The sequence below is a fragment of the Genypterus blacodes genome, unplaced genomic scaffold (genome assembly GCF_046128005.1).
Source record: "Genypterus blacodes isolate CSIRO-AG114 ecotype Tasmania unplaced genomic scaffold, CSIRO-AGI_Gbla_v1 ptg000332l_1, whole genome shotgun sequence".
In the NCBI taxonomy this organism is placed as follows: Eukaryota; Metazoa; Chordata; class Actinopteri; order Ophidiiformes; family Ophidiidae; genus Genypterus; species Genypterus blacodes.
The window spans coordinates 35,001-55,781 of record NW_027467117.1 but is presented as its reverse complement, the minus strand read 5'-3'; the positions used below and the strand labels follow the sequence as shown (position 1 = coordinate 55,781).

The 20,781-nt window shown below is 49.7% G+C and overlaps 2 protein-coding genes across 2 annotated transcripts; one reads left to right on the top strand and one right to left on the bottom strand.

Moving 5' to 3' along the window:
• The first annotated feature begins 573 nt into the window (after window positions 1-573).
• On the top strand, window positions 574-4,928 carry nts (neurotensin). The gene is made up of 4 exons (XM_076137710.1): window positions 574-634; window positions 1,591-1,652; window positions 3,770-3,985; window positions 4,785-4,928. Exons 1-4 carry the CDS (start codon window positions 574-576, stop codon window positions 4,926-4,928), a joined length of 483 nt encoding a protein of 160 aa, XP_075993825.1.
• Window positions 4,929-16,870: 11,942 nt separating this feature from the next.
• Window positions 16,871-18,955, bottom strand: mgat4c (mgat4 family member C). The gene is made up of 3 exons (XM_076137694.1): window positions 18,827-18,955; window positions 18,282-18,429; window positions 16,871-18,027 (listed from the first exon to the last, which is right to left on the bottom strand). The coding sequence occupies exons 1-3, from the start codon at window positions 18,953-18,955 to the stop codon at window positions 16,871-16,873; spliced, it is 1,434 nt and encodes a 477-aa protein (XP_075993809.1).
• Between the last annotated feature and the right edge of the window lie 1,826 nt (window positions 18,956-20,781).

Here is a 20,781-nt window from a genome sequence, read left to right as displayed (position 1 = left end):
CCCCCAACATCAGCCACAGACCTCAGCCCACCCGTGTGTGTGTGTGTGTGTGTGTGTGTGTGTGTGTGGTGAGATAACTCAACCCTCCAAAGCTTGACGCAAAAAAACCTTCGCCTCGTGATGCCAAAGTGACGTCCGGCAAAAAGATGACACAGTGATGAGACTGGTGAGGAGAGAGGGAGGAGACCATGTGAGGATGGAGGGATGGAGGGATGGTGAAGAGGAGAGGGAGGAGGAGGAGGAGACGGAGGGGGCGAGACACTGATCCTCTGACATCACGTCGTTGGCTCTTATATACTGGAGGTGATGGAGACGTCTCAGCAGAAGACTCTCCAGAAAAGGTGAAGGCTTTGGGAAGCAGGGGACAGAAGAGGAGGAAGGAGAAGAGCCAGAGAGAGAGAGAGACAGAGAGATATATAGAGAGAGAGAGAGAAGCAGCAGCAGCATCACGTCCCTCTCCCACGGTCCGTCTCTCCATCTGACCCCTTCACCTTATGGACTAGACTCCTCCTTGGCTGAATTCTTCATCGTTGGAGCTGTTTTTACCTTTTTGGCTTTTGTATTCTCACCAACATGCAGGCACAGCTGGCGTGTGTGCTCATCCTCTGTTTTACATACTGTGGACTTTGTACAGGTAAGGATAGTTAAGCTCCAACCTTTATATACATACATATGTGTGTGTGTATTCATTTGTACTTGTGGAAGAGAGAGGAGGAAAGAACCCAGAACCTCATGCAGAGCAGAACAAGAGAACGGTTCTCACACACAACTTTGCTGTGTGCAACAGGTGCCTGCAGTGTGTTGATGCTCCGTAGTCTCACTGCAGCAGTGTGTGTGTGTGTGTGGAAATGTGACAAAGTGGACGTGTTGTGTAACGCCTAACAAAAATCACATTCACACCCTCAGGCTAGAATTTAATCTCACAGTTTAGTTTGGAGCCGCTAAGAGTTTCAGCTACAATCTTTTATTCAGAGAGCCTTCATCTTTTCTCCCCCCGGTTTCATTTCAGCTTATATTTCTCTCTGTTTTGTAATCATCCTGCCAAAAGATAGGTTGCTTCTGGGGCTGTGCTCTGTGTTATTATTCTGGATCTAAGATGTGACAGTGGTTGAGCTTCTATCTGACAGAGACACAGAGAATCAGACGCTGATCCGGGATGAAACAGAACCAAACTCTGTCTACATTTAAACCGGTTCAAGTTAAACCTCTTCACCAGGCTACTGTGGACTCTAAGAGTTACGGCGAAGATGAAATGATTTCTCTTTAAATCCTCTTGATGCGGAAAGAGAATATCTCAGCCTGAGTGTTTAGATGTTCAGTCGATAACAGTTTGAAGGTGATTTATCTCTGCTATCAGCTTTTTACTGTTAAATCCCCAAACTATCTCCCACTGACGGCTTTAGAGCAGCTAACAGGAAGTCCACCGACCAGAACCAGAGCGGCCGGCTGAGTTCGGGGTCGGCAAACACACACACACACACACACACACACACACACACACACACACACACACACACACACACAGGTCGCCTTTGTCTCAGAATCTTGCTGGGAGTTTTGGTTGAATGTTCCCATTTGTGTTTCCGACAGATGTGGACCAGGAGCAGCGAGCGCTGGAAGAGGAGCTCCTCAGTAGCCTCTTCACCTCTAAGGTACACACACACACACACACACACACACAGGTGTTCTCTCATGAATCCGTAGCCACACTGGGCTCGGCGGCTCACCGAGTTATAAATAATAGATGACCTGCGAGGCTTCTTTGTGTCGCTCAGAGTTTAGGTTCCTGTCTTTGAGGAGCCCAGCAGCTCCACTCCTCTCTCCCCTCTGCATGCAGAGTGAAGTGACGCTGCACAAAAAGACAAACACCATTAATCAACATCTCCCGGCTGTGCGCGTGTGAGTGTGTGAGTGTGTGTGTGTGTGTCTGTGTGTGTGTGTCATCACACTTTGCGGAGGGGGAAATGAACCTAAATCCCAGTCCCAAGTTATTCATCAGACTTGAACACTTCTGCTTCATCTCTCTGCTCGCCTGGACTCAAAGCGGCGTGATGAAGTCTGCTGGAGTGCGAGCGGCGGCGGCGCATGGAGACAAACCGCCGAGCGTAATAAGATTCAGGCGTCCCTGAGAACCTCCTAACCTGCTCCTCTCTCCTCCACCGCCCCTCCAGTCTGATGAACGGCCCCGGGCGCTGGAGGGAGAGAGAGAGACCCCGAGATGACAAATCAGCCCTGTGATTCATGGCTGCTGGGGCTGGGAGGTCACACAGGGGCGATGATTGTAATAATAACTCGCCAGATGACAGATAGAGCGGTATAGAGCGCTTTTGACGGCAGGAAGTGCACCATTGTGAGACGTCTGTGCCTGGCTGTGCTTTGATTAAACATTGTAGGAGCTGCATAGATACTGTATAGATCTGTAATCAGCCTCTTATAGGGGCCTGATTACATCGCCTGGTTACACCGAGCCACCGAGCTGTTTACCCTCTGCTGTCGCCCTATGGATGTGTTCACATAGAAGGTTTGACAGTGAGGAACCCCAGTCCAGAGTCCAGAGTCCAGAGTCCAGAGTCCAGAGTCCAGAATCCAGAGTCCAGAGTCTAGAGTCCAGAGTCCAGAGTCCAGAGTCCAGAGTCTAGACTGTAGCGGCTTAGGCATGCAGGCGCTAAGCCAGTCGCTGACAGGAAATTCAATTGTCCCCGACGCACGGTTGAATACTTAATGACAGGAGGCTCTGCTGCATTAATCCTTCGTCCTTCATCCCAGTTCCCCATGATAACGATCCTCCAGCAATAAGTCAGGCGATAGCGTTGAAGCTATCTGCAGAACGATCCATGTGACCTTTGACCTCAGTTAAACCCTCACCTGCCTGCTCTCCATCACTGTGTCAGAGGCTCATTGTGGAACTCTCATGCATACGGAACTCCTACGTGTCAGCAGCTGGTTGTGTTTGGTTGCTTGGCGTCTTGTTTGGAACATCAGAAGAAGCTGCTGCTCCCAAAACGCCGCTGCCAGCAGAGTGAGAGCTTACGGCGATCTATAACAGCTTAGCAGCCACAATTTCCTCTCGGCCTGTGAATCCCTCCCTCCATCATCCTCAGCGACACCCGCAGGTCTGTGTGACCCACGCACAGGAGGAGACGCACGGACCTCCGCCCTCACCCACTCAGAGTCCGTTTAGACACAGCAGGGCCGGAGCTGGAAGCTGTTAGTGAACACACACACACACACACACACACACACACGAGCTGAGAATGTAAAGTAAAAGCTGCAGATGGAAGAACTCTAACTCAAACTAAAAACGTTTTGAAGAGTATAGAACTATTGACTGCAGTCATAAAGGGAAGAGTTCTCACTTCCCCCTCTCACACACACACACACACACTTTGTAGTGGTTGACAGAACAACAACAACACACACACACACACACACACACACACACACACACAAACAACACAACAGGCTCCAATATTCTGTACATCTCTACTGCTCTGGATTGCGTCAGACTGTGTAGTTGATCCCCTTGTTGTGTGTCTGTGCCTCTATACAGAGTGTGTTAACCACACACACACACACACACACACACACCTGTATTCATCTCCTGTGGTGCCTCAATTAAATCCTTACTTGGCTCTCACAAACCAAACTGCAATTCAATCCTCTTGTCACAATATTTCCATCCTTTGAAAGTAAATCTCCTCCTCCTCCTCCTCCTCCTCCTCCTCCTCCTCCTCTCCCTCCTCCTCCTGCCTCTTCCTCCTCTCCCTAGATGAAACAGAATAAGCAGAGTGCCCCCTACTGGCGTGTGTCCCTGGCCAACCTGTGTCGGCTGGTGGGCAGCATGCGTCAGCCGTGGCAGGAGGCCTGGAGCGGCGAGGAGGAGGAGGGCGGCGCCGGCGAGTTGAAGGAGGGACGCGTCTCCCTGCTGGACGAGCTGTACAGCCTGCAGCACGTGTGCCGAGCGCTGCAGAGCCGGGAGGAGCGGGTGAGGACCAGAACTCCCTTACCTTAACACAGCCGACACTTAACAAGGAGCCACACTCTGATGGGTCTGGGGTCTGATCAAAGGGAATTTAGCAGTAAAAGTATTTGTAATTAAAGATTTGCTATCTTTCAGTAAACATCATAAACATGCAGTGGAGTGTAAAGTAGTTCTGTACCTTCTTATTGTACTTGAGTAGATTTATTTAGTTACTTTCCACCTCTGGATCAGAAGCATGCCTGCTCTGTTACACACACTCTCTCTCTCTTCTAAGTTAAGCTTCTCCCTCACACACACACACACACACACACACACACACACGCACACACACACACACACACACGCACACACACACACACACACACACACACACACACACACACGCACACACACACACACACACTCACCCCAGCTCACCCGGCAGCCCATCCATCCTCTGTCTCAGTAAACACACCTCATTAAATTCCTCTTCCTCTCTCCTCCTCCTCCTCCTCCCTCTCGTCTCTCCTCCATCAGGGAGACAGCAGTCTCCCCTCCCCCTCCCCCTCCCCCTCCTCCCTCCCCCCTCCTCCCCACGCTGTGCTGTAGATTAGCACCTGTGCGTCCATGCATGGAGGAGCAGAGCAGCACGCTCCTTTAATCACGCTGACATCGCCGTAGCCTCGCATTACGCTGCCACTCAGCGGCTAAACATGTGTTCTCCTGCCGTTTCCTCGTTGTGCGACCACACTCACACGCCGCCGCCATGTCTCTCTCTCTCTCCCCCTCTCTCTCTCTCCCTCTCTCTCTCTCTCGTCTGCAGCTACTCCCCGACCCTGTGGACTATCTAGAGGAGAACAGCGAGCCTCCCCTGAAACGAAAGTCCCCGTACATCCTGAAGAGGCAGGTGTCGCACACGGCCAAGTCCCGGAGGCCGTACATCCTAAAGCGAAGTACGGTTTACTGACAGGCCTCCTCCTCCTCCTCCTCCTCCTCCTCCTCCTCCTCCTCCCCGAGCACGTGCAGGGACTACAGCGCATACCTTTGTGTCAACACGTGATTGTGCTTTCTTATATTTCTGTCGGTGTAGCTGCAATGTTTTCCTCCCATTGTTGCTTCTTGTCCATCCAGTGGGAGGCGTGGCTTGTGTGTCCGGCGTCCGGGCTGAGCGCTCGGCTCTGTCGTCGTCGTCGTCGTCTGTATTCTGCTCCCTCACACTGTGGCTCTGATAATAAAAGGATCCTGAGCATCAAGAAGCAAAATGTGTATTTTTGAGAGATTATATTTATTTACAGCATTTGCTCAATGCAGATATGTTGACTTTGTTTTGAGGATATGATTAAAGGATTCATGAGACCAACCAGTGTGTCTGCATTCTCTACAACAACTTTATAAATCATCTTCATCATCATCATCATCTCCACTTAGAAGCTTTAGGGAAACATCGGGCTAAATTCCTGCGTTTAGAATATTTTGAAGGACATCTTCACAGGATCACTGACTGATTGTTGTTTATAACCAACCGGTAGCTTCAGCCGTCACTCAAACAGTTTCTGACAGGTACAGAAACCATTCAGACATGCTTCAGGCCTTCAGGCTTCCATCTTGTTCAGTATTTGGTCAAACCTCCCAGCACATTTCCTTTAGGATTCCTAACCTCATGCTTCTTTCTTTAAATCGGATGTAAAAGGAAACTTGGCAGCTTTTTTGGCCGTTATTCCGCCGACTCTAAACAAATATTATGATGCTGACATCCATTAGCAACAAGCAGTAAATCTAAATGTGATCTCCTCTCACTTCGCCTCATCTTTACAGGAAAAGACCCAAAACCACAGGAAAGCTTCGGGAGGAAACATTTAAAATGAAATCATGAACAAATACAAGGAAATGTTGATTTGATTGACTCACCAACGACGTATGGACAACTCAAAGACACAGTTTGTTGTATTTGCTGCATCTTGGGAGTGTAAAGGATGAACTTTGACCCCTGAGCTTCCTCCCTGTCGTGTAGAAGGACTGCAGGAGGATGAACTGACACCAATCAGCACCATGATGAGAAGCTCTGGTGTCAGATTCATTCATCAACCTGCTGCATTAAGTAAACAAAGCCAAGGTGCTGGTTTCATCAGAGTGTAGGTGGCCAGAGGGCTGACGGGTCAAACTCAGAGGATCTACATTACATACCAGCAGAAGCGTAAGAGATCACAACAATCTGCTCCAGCAAACACCTGGTAGCATCTTAGCCACCATGTAGCAGCTCCCTTCTGGTTGCACTGCTGTCTCTTCTTCCCCCCTCATCATCTTCAGTCAGCTGCTTAATGATCACATTAATAATGCGTCTCATTGAGTTGTGTTTGTTTTACCAAAGGCCACAGACGCACTTTGACTCGCAGATCAAGCAGCCACTTATTCAGTCAGATTGGAGCTGTGGCCTTCATAAACGGACGCTTCATCTTCAAATCAAAGCCTCAGCCGCGTCTTTGAGTGGAGCCTGAGCTGTGATGAGATCCAGAGAGTCTCCATTAACACGACGCACTTTCAACCCAAACCCATTAGACTCTTGTTTCTTCACACACATTTGCATGAGTTAGAAGAACGTTCCTCACATCTGCAGCTCACCTTTCACTTTCAATCAACACAGCTTGATCTTTTTCTGAGGTTTTGACTCTTTGGTCCTTTTTGAATGGATGATAGTTTGTGATGGATTGCATATTAAAATGATTTCATATTTAAATTGAGATGAACAAAGTTTGCTCCTAACATTCTGCTGAACTTGTGAAGGTCAAAGGTCAAACATAAGGAGACAAAAGGCTGGCGATGTCATCAGTGTGTGTTGTGTGATGAGTGTGAGAGCCGCTGCATGTTCCCGTCACAGGCAGCGGATGGCAGTGTTGTTTAGCGGCTCTGATGCTGCTGCTGCTGCTGCTTCATGTGGCGACTGACTGTAATGCGTCACCGGAGCGGAGGCGTCCCCTCAGGCTCGCCGCCCAGCAGCTCCAGCAGGAACAAAAACAAAAACAGAAATGGCTGCGGCATGAAAGGAAATCACTCGCAGGGTAAATCTCCTCGGGGGGAAACGTTGGCCAAGGAGAACTCTGTTGTCCTCCTTTGTTTCGGGGAGGATTGAAACGGGGGAAAAGGTTTTTTTTTAAATAAATGTGTTTTGTTATGACAGCGGTTCAACCAGCTGCCACATTTCATCTTCACAAACTTCTCTGCTTCAGCTTTCAAGCTTCACGCTCTGATAAGACGTCTCCTCAGGACCGTGTGGGCGTGCTCAGGCTCAGGTGTTTGACTGACCGCTCTGTGACGCTCTGTCAGGGCGTCACAACCAGCCAGACTTCAACCAAGCAACAAGGGAGGATGGGGGGGGGGGGTGTTAGGTGTTACAGTGCCTTGCCAAAAGGTACCGTCTCAAAACAAGGCAGCATCTTCCTCGCCTAGTTTCCTCCCTCAGTTGCGATCCGGCCAGTTGTGTAGAGGGATACAGATGTGCGTCTGCAGCGGTGTGAAGCCTCTGACACAGCCGTGACTAAACGAGTCTGAAGCAGCCACCGATCATTCTGACGCCAGAACAAACAAGAAGGAAAATATGGTCCTGGACTGAGGGACAATAAATCCTAATCCAGGCTTGTTTACTGTCCTGGGGAGCGTGAATACATCTTCATCTCCACCTGAAGAGCTCCTCAAATGGAGATGAATTCACCCTCCACTCAAGTCTGAGCGTCTCTGGAGCTGCGGCCAGATCATAAAGTTCCAAACTGCCGGACTGCTGCCAACATTCACAGATGAGCTTCTTTACTTTGTTGCCTGGTTTGGGTAATTCTCCCTGCAGTGAGGCTGCGGGCGTGCAGAGTCATGCAACATGGATCTGTAATGGACGTTTAACACAAATGAAGCCAGGGAAAAGGTCGGCGTGATGCGGGGCCGTCTAACGTTTGTTGTTTGAGACTGATGGAGAGAAACTCAGCAGCTCAGCAGCTCAGCAGCCATTCTATTAGAAGGCAAGTAGCTCCGGTAATTGAACTCATTTAGCTGTGGATTATCTTCACTCTCAATCCAGTTAGGCCTCCGAGCTAAGAAAGGGTTTTGCATCAACATTTAATATCTCCTCACTAATACAGGCACAGCTTTTATTTATTGTTACAATTTAATCACAGCTTAGTTTCCTTCTACTTGGCAGGTTCCATCACCTGAGCTGGACGTCTTTCAGTGTGACGGTTTGTTTACGTTTCACCTTCCTGTCCATCCTGAGAGCACAAACGTCTCAACACAAACATTTCTCATCTCTAACTTCCTGTCCTTAATCACCCGTCGGCCCCAGCAGCCACTGAGCCGGAGAGGGAAGCTCTAAACTCTAACAGAACTCTCATTCCTACATCATTTGGTCCGATCTGTGTACCCCAGGCTTCCATCTTTAACTTTGCTCCATTTCCCCACAGATTTCCCCTCCGTGACGTAACGCTGCCTCCTACAGACGCACAGCAACACACACACACACACACACCAAAACAAAAGAGCCCACTCACTGTGAGGAAGATGGATCCTCCTCCTGCTATCTGATGGTGCTAATCAACTTCTCTGGAATGCTAATCAATCATGAACGTGTTTCTGAATGTGTGTGTGTGTGTGTGTGTTCGACAGGAAAATACATCATTTTAGTTCAATCCCACCGTTCCACAAGGTGGCAGTAGAGTACAAAGCTTTCCACCAGAGGCAAAGAGACCAGGAACATAACAAGAAGTCAGTGCCTGAGTGACCTTTGTCGCCTCATTAAAAACACTTTCTGATGTCTTCTGCCTCTAAAGCATCCAGTCAGAATGTAGAGAACAAACACAACGACTCCCTGCTTTTATTTCATGATTAGCAGCGATTCCAGTGAGTAGTCTGTTCCACATATTGCTCATTTTAATTACATTGTGGAGACTTGTAGCTCCAGTATAATTACACAGCGGTGGCAGCGTGCCGCCCCAGACAAGCTGACTTTAGTTAGAATGGAAGCAGTGGATGGGATAATTGTTCTACAGTGCGTTTGCTTAAAAGTGAGGGTGGCAGGCGCTCGTTAGCCGCGGCGCTCCGATCTGTCACAGGTCTGAGCCTCACGACGGACCGTGTGTGTGTTTGAGGCGCTGAGGGCTTAATTGGGTCGGTGGAAAGGAACAATCTGGGATCCAAATGTAGGAGTCGGGCTCAGATTAACACTGGGTACTCATGTTACTGTGGTAATGCTAATGGAAACATCTGTATACTTCTTTAAGAGGAAGAACCTTTGAGTGTCCTCTCCTGGAGCTTGACTGGATGGATGAAGGAGTCACAGGCGCCAGAGTCAGAGCCCTGCGGTGCCTCATGTGACGTTTCTCGCCGTCTGTCCTCAGCGTTCGCTCTGTCTCAGTCAGAGAGAAGTTCACTGAGTGACACGTATCGATCTGAAGACGCTTCTGTCAAGCTGGAGACAAAAACGCTCCGTCTGACGTGAGCTTCAAACAGAAGGCGACAGGATGCCACGAAGCAGGAGCCTCACACACACACACACTCACACACAGACACACACACACACTGATGTTCTCACACCACACAAACAAAGATGTCTGGTGAAGTTGAGGCCATTAGACAGAAGTATTCCATCATTCTCCCGTACACGCATACATTTGACGACCTGCAGCTGGGCTCTTTAAAGTCAGACGCTCTGCAGTGCCGAGCTCATTAAGCAGCACGCTCTCTCTTATTACGCTCGTATTAGTAATGAGGCGAGGGGCGAGTTACGGCCGCATGGACATCTGACCAGATCTGTGTGTTTGTCTAAAATCTCCGGGCCGGCAGATGCCCGTCAATAAAACATCTCCCCCGACCCTGACGCGGTCGGGCCTGAGCACGCCGCCCACCGCCGCAGGACAGATTACACAGCGCACAAATTCATTCAACTCCATTAAAAGCCGTCATCGACATCTGCCGCCGCAGCCATTCTGGGGTCAGCTTGTCTTGGCCTCTCTCCAGCCGGACGCCTCTTCAGTTTAACGCCAATTTAGAGCCGCTGGATGTGGACGCACGTTTCTAGACTCCTCAGCAGGGGGATGATGATCGGCGTCTTCAAACCCGCTGAAGCAAAGTCGTTCCCAAACCGGGCGATCCCATGAAGATAATGGTTTGTGAAGGAATGAGATGAGTTTCCCCTTTTGTGTTGGCGATCTGATTGTGCGGACGCTACAGCGGCATAACAAGTGCGACCTTGACGCAGGGGCCAGCTGAGAAAGTAATTAGGCCCCACATATGGGCGCCATTACCAGCGGCTTCAGCGATGGCAGGGAGAGGACAGTTTGACGTCAGGGCTGTGTACGGTCACAGGTGAGGCTGTCAGTGAGGACGCTGAGTCGTGGCTCCGTACCAAGAGACAGACAGCTGAGACACACAAACTGCAAGCAAAGCCACGCTACACTCTGACAAGGGTTTGGATTCAAACACTCAGCGTGTTTCTAAGACTTAATTATCCTGCGATTAAAGCAATAAACCAGCTTCCTCAGACGTCATGTATGAAAGTATGAACCTTAATGTGACAGACATCAAAGTGTGTTTACTGAGATGACGCAGCTGTAAGTGGATTTACTGAGGCGTGGAAACGTGACGTTAATGTTGATGACTCTGCTTCGCCCGCCCGCCCGCCTGTCAGTCGGCACACACACGCCCTCGCCTCACGCTGCCATTATGCAGGACGTCGTGTTTACTTCCTGTCCAGGCTTCAGCTCAGCTTTAATGGCAGTGAAGACGAATACTAAAATGAGTATTGAGTTCATGCTAATGTACCGACTGAGATCCAGTTTACGCTGACAATTCAATTAGCCGCTGTTGAACTGATGGTTGATGCAGCCGGCCAATCGGAGCGCAGCTGTGGAGTCGGTGTTTCTCTGTTGTAGTGTGACTCACAGCTCGTCTGCATCCAAGGGAAAATGCTGACAAAACAGAGACATGTTTACACACACACACACACACACACACACACACACACACACACACACGCTCCTTTATGGTGATAAGTATAGAAAACAAGGCTCAGCACCACCCTGACGTGATGAAGAAGACGAGTCGTAATAATAGCTGTGTGTGTGCAGGGGGGCGGTCTGTGTGTGTGTGTGTGTGTGTGTGTGTGTGTGTGTGTGTTGTGGTTGCGTCTGCCTGTGAAAATTAAAACGAGTCGCGTCCCCCATTGTAGTCACAGTGGTGTCAAGGCGGCGGCTTTTGTTTTGTAAGCTGACAGATCTGAGGTCCAACCTGGGCGGCGTTTCAGCTCGGCGCCCTGGGAGACGAGTTATCTGAGCGCCGCACACGAGACCCCACCACATTCATCTTTAATTAAGGACTTTTCAATTTGGACCACACGCCCGTGATGTGGAGTCACAGCTGCACGGCGAGTGGCTTCTTCTTCTTCTTCTTCTTCTTCTTCTTCTTCCTCTGCTGTACGTCAGTACGCCCTGAGCTCATCCTGTCTCATCAGAGTCGATGCTCCACTGATCTGAGGCCATGATCCTTTGTTTTCCCCCTAAAGCTGTTTAGCCAATCACAGGCCTCACTGATCTACGCAAACCTGGCAACACAACGCCCTGTTTGTCTTTTTTTCAATCTAATTCCGTCCCCTGAGGAGCGAAACGCGGCAACGTTGTTTGCAGTGCGAGCCAGACTGCTGGAGATTCTACTTGATGAGAGATTTCTTCAGTGAGCTGCGTGTGTGTGTGTGTGTGTGTGTGTGTGTGTGTGTGTGGCAACATATCAAGGTAATTGTTTTTGCTTCCTGTGCTGTTTTCTTTTCCCTCCATAAGTGGCTGAGGATCTTTGGTGTGGAGCCAGAGAATGAACCCGCTGAAGCTTCTCCTGTGTTGTGACAGCTGCTGGCTGTGTGATGATTCACAAAAAGGCCCCCAGACACACACACACCTCCTTCACCGACGCTGAGGCTTCACACCGCCTGACACGTCTCTTATCAAACAAATGGGACTTTGGTAATTGTTTTGATTACTGCCTCCTCGGTCCCAGGTGAGGCCGAGGCGTCGCAAAGACGAGGCTGAGGGACGAAGGGACGGGAGGAAGAGTAGCAGCACATCTCCCCCCGGCAATGACAGACAGATGGGGAAGGTGGCGCCGTAAACAGGAGCGAGGCGGTGGCGTGCTCGCACCTTTGTGAGGCAAAGCAGGAGGGAGCGATTAAACCCTCGGCCGCTCAGCGCAGGGAGCGACCAGGAGACGCCGCAGCAGCTGTTAGAGCCTGATATCAACATCATCTATAGGAGAGGAGAGGAGTTAACCCACGGAATCGTACTCGCAACCTACGCAGTCACGCCTCGTTAGCTTCAACCTGCCATTTGATTGAATTCTTAGTTTGCTTTTGTTTCCCTTTCGTTCCTCCTTTCCCTTTCCCGTCCTCACACACACCGCGGTCGCCTGCTCATCAGGCTGTGAGCTCCTGAGCGCTGAGCGACCCGTCCATCACCAGCAGACACACAATCATGGGCTCCTCGCCGCCGTTATTACCAACCATTCATCACCGCTTCTCCCGCCTTCAGCTTTGCCTCACCTTGGACTGGTGAATACTTTGAAACGCGCCGTTCTTAAGCGTTCATCTGCTCGCCGCGCTTCCTTTCAGCTTCTCCCACGTGTCGCTGTATTTTGCAGCACCGGCGCTCTGGCTCGGGCCCAAACTCGGCGACGCTCATCTGGCCTGCGTGCGTGCGGTAATCAAATGCTAAGCGGCGTGCTTGAGAAAATATGGAAAACACGGAGGGAAGCAGCCAAACTGAAACGGGCCGCGTCGAAGGTTCTTCCCATTGGCTTCACGTGTTGCTGGGCTCTTGGAGACATCGAGCCGACGCCAAACCTCCCCAGAGGCCGACGCCCCCGGAGCACCAGAGCCGGACAGATCAAAGAGCCGATGAGGAAATCCACACAACCCTCATCCTCCTGGGATCACGTGGAGGATTCTGCCCCCCCCCCCCCCTCCTGTGAAAACGACCTCCCAGCAGCACCATGGCAACCACATCACATCGATTGGTGCCCCCCCCCCCTGTGAGCGGCTCAGGTCTCGTTGTGCAGCGTTTGTTCTCAGCCCGTCATGGCTCACATTAAGCTCCGGGTCTCTGAAGGTGATTCATGTGTGTGAGGATCAATATTTATCAAATATGCAAAACAATCAATAATCAGGATGTATTGAAGCATTCAGACGCTCAATCAGTCTATTTACTCAGGGTCTGCTTTATTTTTGGACGTGTAGGAATTGATGTAAATGCAAACCACACACACACACACACACACACACATACAGACACACACACACACACGTAGACACTAGTGTTTTCATATTACCCCCAGAATGCACCTGTGTGGACGCCCGCACTGTGCCCACCCGCTCGCCCCCCCGCCCGCCCCGTCCTTGCCCTCCTCCACCCTCGGGTGTGTGAAAGTTAAAAATAATGTATGACCCCCCCCCCCCACACACACACACACACACACACACACACACACACACACAAAGAGCATGCAGCTTTAAAAACAGAACAGCGCCGCCCCGGAGCGTCGTCCCTACACACTCATTAAGTATTCATGTAGAATAAGGCAGAGCAGCAGATGAATATTGGAATGAATTATTGATGGCTTTTGCTTTTGGCTACGGCAGAGAAGCGACCGAGTCAAACGTGCTCTCGCTCCGAGTTTCCAAGAACTGCAGATGTCACTTGTACACTTTCTTGGACGCGGTGCGGAGGAGGAGGCGCTGGAATAATATAGAGGGATACTTGCCAGAGCGTCAGAGGGCAAACACACACAGGCACACACACACACACAACCACACACAACCACACACACTCATCCAGACAAACTCAGACACACTCCACATTCACACCTACGGGCAATGAAGTGGAGTTTGAATTTGCACAAATTGCTTGTTTTTGGAGGTGGGCGGAGCCTAGAGGAAACACACTTGAGGTCAGACGGGCGCCGTGCAAGTCCAACGCCGCTTGACTACAAACTCGAGACCACATTTCTGCCTCCTCGTGTCGTTTTGTCTCGACTAACTCGCCTGTCGCACACTCTGGTGTCAGCAGCTCCAAAATACCAGAGTGCACCTGAGCAACGGTGTGTGTGTGTGTGTGTGTGTGTGTGTGTGTGTACAATAAAAACACACTGACTGACAAGTGTGACCTGGAGAGTCACACACCGATACACACACCTGTGGTCTGCAGCAGGAACGTTACATGAGGCAGTAATCACAACAATGAACAGTGACACACAAGCAGCTACACACTCTCATGTTGTGTGTTTAGTGTGCACTCAGCTGCTGGTGTGTACTCTCATACTACAGTGCTTTGTGTGCTTCAGTAGTCAAGGCAACTCCCACAGATGTAGCATTCATTCTTTTAATCTAATTTCATTTTAAATACAATATATACAGAACAACATCTGAAATGATACGTGTAAAAAAATATATGTCATCTTACAGTACAGTTTACAGAACCATCAAAGAAGAAAGGAAAGAGAAAACCCACATAGAAACAACATCAGAACACACACACACACACACACACACACTCACACACACACACACACACTCTCAGACCTTAGTTAAGGTAGTATTGGGAGGTTTCTACGTACAAACCCGCTACAGTTTCATTAGCAGAAGCAGAACAACAAAGTCAAAGATCCTGAAGTATAAAAGGAGTTTGTTTTTAATCCACTGAATGTTTAGTTCATGCACTTTGTACATGCTCCACCGGCACACGGCTCACCGCTCAACCAGCCCGCGACCCACACATCACATCCACCTGTCTCACACCTGGCTCAGAGCTCCAGGGAGCCACGCCTCCGCCCACAGCCGCTGTAATCAAACAAACGTAGACAGTGACCTGTGTGCAGTGACTCACACTCACCTCTGACCTCCCTGACAGAGACCTGCCTGTGTAAATCTGTCTATAAATCTGCAGCGGATAGCTTCTTTCTTATTTCAACTAATTCAACACGTCCTCCTCCAGAACCGTCTGCATCACTGCACAGTTGCTCTACTTAGGCGTGAGGCGTAACACCGCCATGCGTCACGCTCAAGCAGCTAACTGCCCTGTGGTGACATCATGTATTTGTAGCTCATAAGCTAATGCTGTGTGGCGTGGGGAATACCACACACCCTTTCATGTAGATTGCGTTCCGGAGCGTCATCCAGCCCCCCCCCCGGGGGGGGGGGGGGCTGAAGGAAAACAATAAGCTGCATTGTGCGGCGGTGGGCATTCTAATTTCATTTCCAGCGGCACATGTGGGATTTGCTGAGGAAGGATTCTGAGGTGGCGGTGCGAGCCAATCTGTGCGAGGTCCCGATCTGTGACACCGAACAAGACCTAGAGGGAAAACATGGAACAGGTGGCTGCTGCAACAATGGAACAAAGCTTTACAAAACCATCACAGCATGCGTAATGACAATCTGCCTCCATCGCCTCCGCCGCCGCCGCCGCCACGTGTTCCCGCTCAACATTAGTGCTTTGTAAACATTTACCTCTTTATTGCATTGTTGAGAGATGTCTGTCGCATTTAACCGCGGAGAAACTGCACGAGCGCGGAGAGGACGGGCTGAGCTCCACGTGTGCGGCGGGAAATCTTTGAAGTGCCTCTAAACAGCATCGAGGAAGGAGGGGAGAGAGAGAGAGAGAGAGAGGGAACTTCAAAGGGCACAAACAAGGAGGTTTCCCCAAAGCAGCAGCAACAACAACACGACTGTCTGAACCCAGAGCAGAGATCACACAGGAGCAAGTGTGTAGGAGCAGAAACATGGAGGTGTGGGAGCGAGACGTCGAGGGCGAGGGGGGAGGGAGGGAGGGAGGGAGGGAAGGGAGGGAAAGAAGGAATTGAGATCCTATAGCTCCAGGGGAGACGTTGTTTTGCTGGTGTAGAGAGTGGAGCAAACACAGAGCAATTTACTGGAGGAAAATTGTGCTGTGGTGGAAGAAAAAGAGGGAGCTAAGAGCAGAACCTGACCCATTCTTCTTCACTGTGCAATCTAATCTCAGCTCCTGGAGAAGATGGGGTGAAAACAAACATTGTTCTCCTGTCAGCCGCCCTGACAGAGCACGTGCCCCTCCCTCCCTCCCTCCCCTCAAAGAGCTCAGCCCCGCTCTGACACGTGCCGCCGCCGCCGCCGCCGCCGCCGCCACACGCAAGACTATTAGAGCTGAGAGGAGGAACGCTGGGACGGGGGAAAGTTAGGAGTGACATGATGAATATTCAGGGGAGCAATGACCTCCTGCTTCTTTCCTGCTGGGGTTTCACAGAGGTGCATAATTAAGGGGCCAAACGAGGGGCGTTCAGGCTGAGGAGTCCCCGGGCTACGTGTGAGCCAGCTTATCATCCGTCACCAGAGATCGCCGCTGACACAAACGCTTTAATTGGATGTTTTCTCCAGGATAACCGCTTGAAAACATTTAGCAACACTTCATAATAGCGATTCTTCTGGCGTGAAACAATTAGCCCGTGATTACTCACAACATTTGGCGACATTTGCGAACGTGGCGCCGGCTGATTCTGCCGTAATGAACACAGCTGTGAGCGTCGGGCGACGGCCAATCAGACAATCAAACGACCGATTAACTGCACCGCCCGCTAACGACGAACAAATACCGACGCGGCGAAGACTCGATATCAAAATCAATAGAGGCGTGTGGGAGCCGTGACAGTGGTCTGAGGTCAGTCTGAGGCGGGCTGGAGAGGCCTGGGCTCTACTAAGGTTACATCTCAGGTATAAAAAACTATAGATTGGTTTTGGCAATCAAAGTGAGTATTAATAAATACATAGAAAATGAACAAATCAACCTGGAAACACGTTACAGGTCCATAAATAATAAAAATCTCTCTGCCTCTCAGAGCGTCTGTGTCCGTGTCTGTGCCTGCTCCTCATTGGCTGGGCGGCTGTGTGGTCCATAAGCTAATGCTCCTGATGATGAGCCACTCCCTCTGACCGGCCGTCACCACCACGCGCACACACTCGATGTCAAAGGAGATCTTGTGGTCCACGTCTTGAACCTCGATGTTGCCGTTTTTAAACTCTCCCAGTGTGATGTAGGAGGAGCACTGCTTCCCCTTCTTGGTCCCCACCACCTTCTCTCCCACCTCCAGAGCTCCGTGGTGAAGAACGTCGTTCTGTCTGTCATCAGACCCGGTCGTGATCTTGATTTTACTAATTTTGGTTGCTTTATTGAAGACGATGATGAAGAAGTCTCCGGTAGACGGAGGCTTTCCCCAAAAGTACTCGTCCACGGTGCTGTAAGCCTTTGTGGCGTCATAGTTCTCAAAGACGTTGATGTTTGTGTGAAGGCTGGCAGGAGGGTTGTCAGGAATGTCTATGGAGTCTTCCTCAAAGTCGTCGTCCTTCAGTTTGTTCTCTGCTCCTTTATAGGAGGAGTAGTAGCCCATGTGCTGGAACAGAGAGGGCTTAAAGCGGATCACATCCTTCTGGGCCAGCAGACCCCTAAAGTGGATGAGGAGCCAGTCACAGGGCATCTCCTGGTAGAACATGAGCAGGAAGTGAGCCAGACGCGGCAGGTCTCTGGAGTGGTAGAGCTTCCCGATGTAGCCCAGCTTGGAGAACTCCAGCATGACCCAGTAGGAACCTTCTCTGGAGGTGATCACCTTCTTCAGAGCCGACAGGAAGTTCCTGGAGCAGCGCACGTCGTCTTCCAGCATCATGTAGAAGTGAGAGAGGTTCGTACAGAAGTTGAGGAGGAAAGCGTAGTCTACGTTCTGCTTGGAGCGGAACCGGACCCTGTCCTCCGGGTCGTTGTAGTTCCTTTTCAGCCCGTCCAGAGATGGATAATACTCTTCAGGAGCCTGGATCACCAGGAGGCGTCCGGCTATGATGTGGTGGGCAAACTTCCTGGTGATCTCCTGCACCAGGTTCTCGCACCAGACCAGGTCAAAGTCGGCCAGATGGACCACAACCACGATCTCCTTCAGCTCCTCATAGCTGGACTGATCAAAGATGGACTTGATGGTCTCCAGGAGGTAGTTCCCTCTTTTCCTCTTGACTGAAGACAAACCGATGGTCAGATACTCTGTGAACACACACACATGTACAGGACATGTTACCTCCATGTAAACACACACATGCTCCATGAGAATATGTTTGATAGAATACTAACAACTAACAACTCAACGAACAACTCCCAAATTGGTTGAAATCTTCATCCTCAGTTACTTCTCCAGACTTTTACAGACATCCCTCCCCCTCCCCCTCCCGCTCCCCCTCCCCCTGCCCGCTCATGCAGATCAGTCATGTGACTCCCCCTCACACAGACGCTGTACTCACTCTTGCGGTTCAGCGGGGTGCCGGCCAGATAGCGATACGTGACATTAATGGTTCCAGAGACATTAGTGAGGTCTCTGAATGTGTGGCCGTATCGCTCAGAGCTGGCCGGGTGGACGGACGTCTCCCTGAGCTGCCTCTTATCCTCCTCCTGCAACACGGCACAGAGAAACGGCGTTAGAGCAAACTACACACACACATACAGACACGGCAAAGACGGCTAGCATGAATAATTAAAGGCCAGGATAAAACATCGGAGGTCTGTTTGACTTTAGAGGATCAGTGTCGTGACGAGAGACCTCCGGCCTCCAGGGGGCGTCTGGGTCTGGAGGAGCCGGGTAAAGGGACGTGAAGAGATGAGAGCTCGCCGTTAATAATTCAAACAGCAAACGCAGGTAATGTGCGATTATCGCCAATTTGCGGCGCCGTCATGAATAAGAAATAAATCATCTTCCACTCGGGTCCACGGCGTAAAAATTTAAACGTGTTTCCCTTTAAAAACAACAAGTTAAACACAAAGAAAGAGACAAAGCGGTGTTCTGTCTCACCAGCACGTAGCCGTCCTCTATGTAGAGGTTGAGGAAGAGGAGGAAGGTGATGAGGAAGCCGAGGAAGGGGATGGTGGAGCGTTTCCTCAGACACCTCATCTTGTCCAGGGATTTCCACACCAGCCTCATGCCGCCCGCACTCTCACTGCGATCTGCAGGCAGGTAAAACACACACCAGGGAGGAAGGGGTTAAACCAAGGAAAGAGAGTCCTCAGCCGCCACATAATACACACAAACCATTTACTTCAATACACCCCACAGTGAGAGAGAGAGTGTGTGTGTGTGTGTGTGTCTTTTGTATGACATAATTATCTTCCAGAGGAATCATAATTATTCTTCAGCTCAGTCTAATGTTGCGTAATAACAGGCGTTTTAATAAGGTGCTTTATTTTCTCAGGCAGGCTGAAGTCTGAATGCCTTCATTGTCGTCAGCCTGAGCGGCTCAGCGGCTGAGGATGAACCTGCCGATCAGCCTCAGCCTGCAGAGGATCAAAACACCTGCGTCGCCAGGAAGTGGCCCTGATGCTGAGTGACGGACAGGTGCGTTGATTTAAGCTCCAATATCCAGATCCAGGCGTGAAGATCTGCCCTGACCTGCACGCCCACATTCAGCTGCTCAGAGAGGAAGAGCGATAAATAGCGGCGACACCACAGGACTCGTCTGCATCTGTGGCTCTGTGGCGGGTTTGTTAAACGTGTTATCGTTGGTGTGTGTGTGTGTGTGTGTGTGTGTGTGTGCAAAAGGTTTCCTCCAATGGAAATGGAATTGTCTATTTTCACTCAGTGAGCACAAAGACCCTGCAGCAAGGGAGAGAAGATGCAAAAACCAAAACACCTTCAGTCACTAAGTCAATGATGAAACCCATCTGCACTGAAAACTGTCTGCAGCGCCCCCTGCAGGCGGAACCACACCAGCTGAGCTCTCTGGTGTCTCTGCTCTGTGCTCCAAAGCTCCACAGTGTCACTTTAAAGAGGCGGCTTGTTACTGGAAGGTCTTGACTCGTCTGTAATTCGTCATCAATGAATCTTTGAATCCATGAAAATCTTTCCTTTATTCAACGTCAAGGCTCGTTTAAGAACTCAAAGCTTCATCTCTATTTAGCTCTTACACACTATCGCACTCATTTCTCCTCAAATTGTAACCTTTTTCTGTATTTTGCTCATAAGACTGAAGCAGTAACTCAGCAGATAAAAGGCTCGGGGGCAGATTCTTCTGTTTCTGGACGCGTTGGAGGAGAAAGCTCCAGTGAGGCTCGCTGGCCTCCGCACGCACAAACGTTTACTTTCTCTGCTGCTGAGGAGGCTTTACGGGTCTTTGTTCACAGAGACACTTCAGCCTGGGTACGGGCGAGTGTGTGTGTGTGTGTGTGTGTGTGTGAGAGTGTGTGAGAGTGTGTGAGAGTGTGTGAGAGCCATACATCCCCGTCCTGATGCTCCTCCTGATGGGAGAGAACAGACGTCAGGAGGCATTTTGTTGGATCTTTCTCCTAGAGAGCATTTTACTCTTTGATGTTCAAGGAGAGCCAACAAGCGCAGAGGAGGAGGAGGAGGGGAGAGGAAGAGGAGAGGAGAGGAAGAGACGAGCTCAGGCAGAAGAATGAGGCACAGCAATATGTATGTAACATAAACATTACAATGTGCCTGAGGTCTGAAGTCAAAGAGGAGAAATAGAATATAAATATATAACATTTAAATATATAACATTTAAATATATAACATCTAAATATATAACATTTAAATATATAACATTTAAATGTATAACGTTTAAATATATAACGTTTAAATATATAACATTTAAATATATAACATTTAAATATATAACTTTTATATATATAACGTTTAAATATATAACATTTAAATATATAACATTTAAATATATAACATTTAAATATATAACATTTAAATATATAACATTTAAATATATAATGTTTAAATATATAACATTTAAATATATA

Excerpts from the sequence above, each read along its gene's own strand:
- nts (XM_076137710.1), top strand. The coding sequence starts at position 574 with ATGCAGGCACAGCTGGCGTGTGTGCTCATCCTCTGTTTTACATACTGT. Across the intron at positions 1,653-3,769 it reads GTAGCCTCTTCACCTCTAAG|ATGAAACAGAATAAGCAGAG; the intron begins GTACACACACAC and ends TCCTCTCCCTAG. Across the intron at positions 3,986-4,784 it reads TGCAGAGCCGGGAGGAGCGG|CTACTCCCCGACCCTGTGGA; the intron begins GTGAGGACCAGA and ends TCTCGTCTGCAG.
- mgat4c (XM_076137694.1), bottom strand. The coding sequence starts at position 18,955 with ATGAGGCTGGTGTGGAAATCCCTGGACAAGATGAGGTGTCTGAGGAAA. Across the intron at positions 18,430-18,826 it reads TAGAGGACGGCTACGTGCTG|GAGGAGGATAAGAGGCAGCT; the intron begins GTGAGACAGAAC and ends GCCGTGTTGCAG. Across the intron at positions 18,028-18,281 it reads CACCCCGCTGAACCGCAAGA|AGTATCTGACCATCGGTTTG; the intron begins GTGAGTACAGCG and ends GTGTGTTCACAG.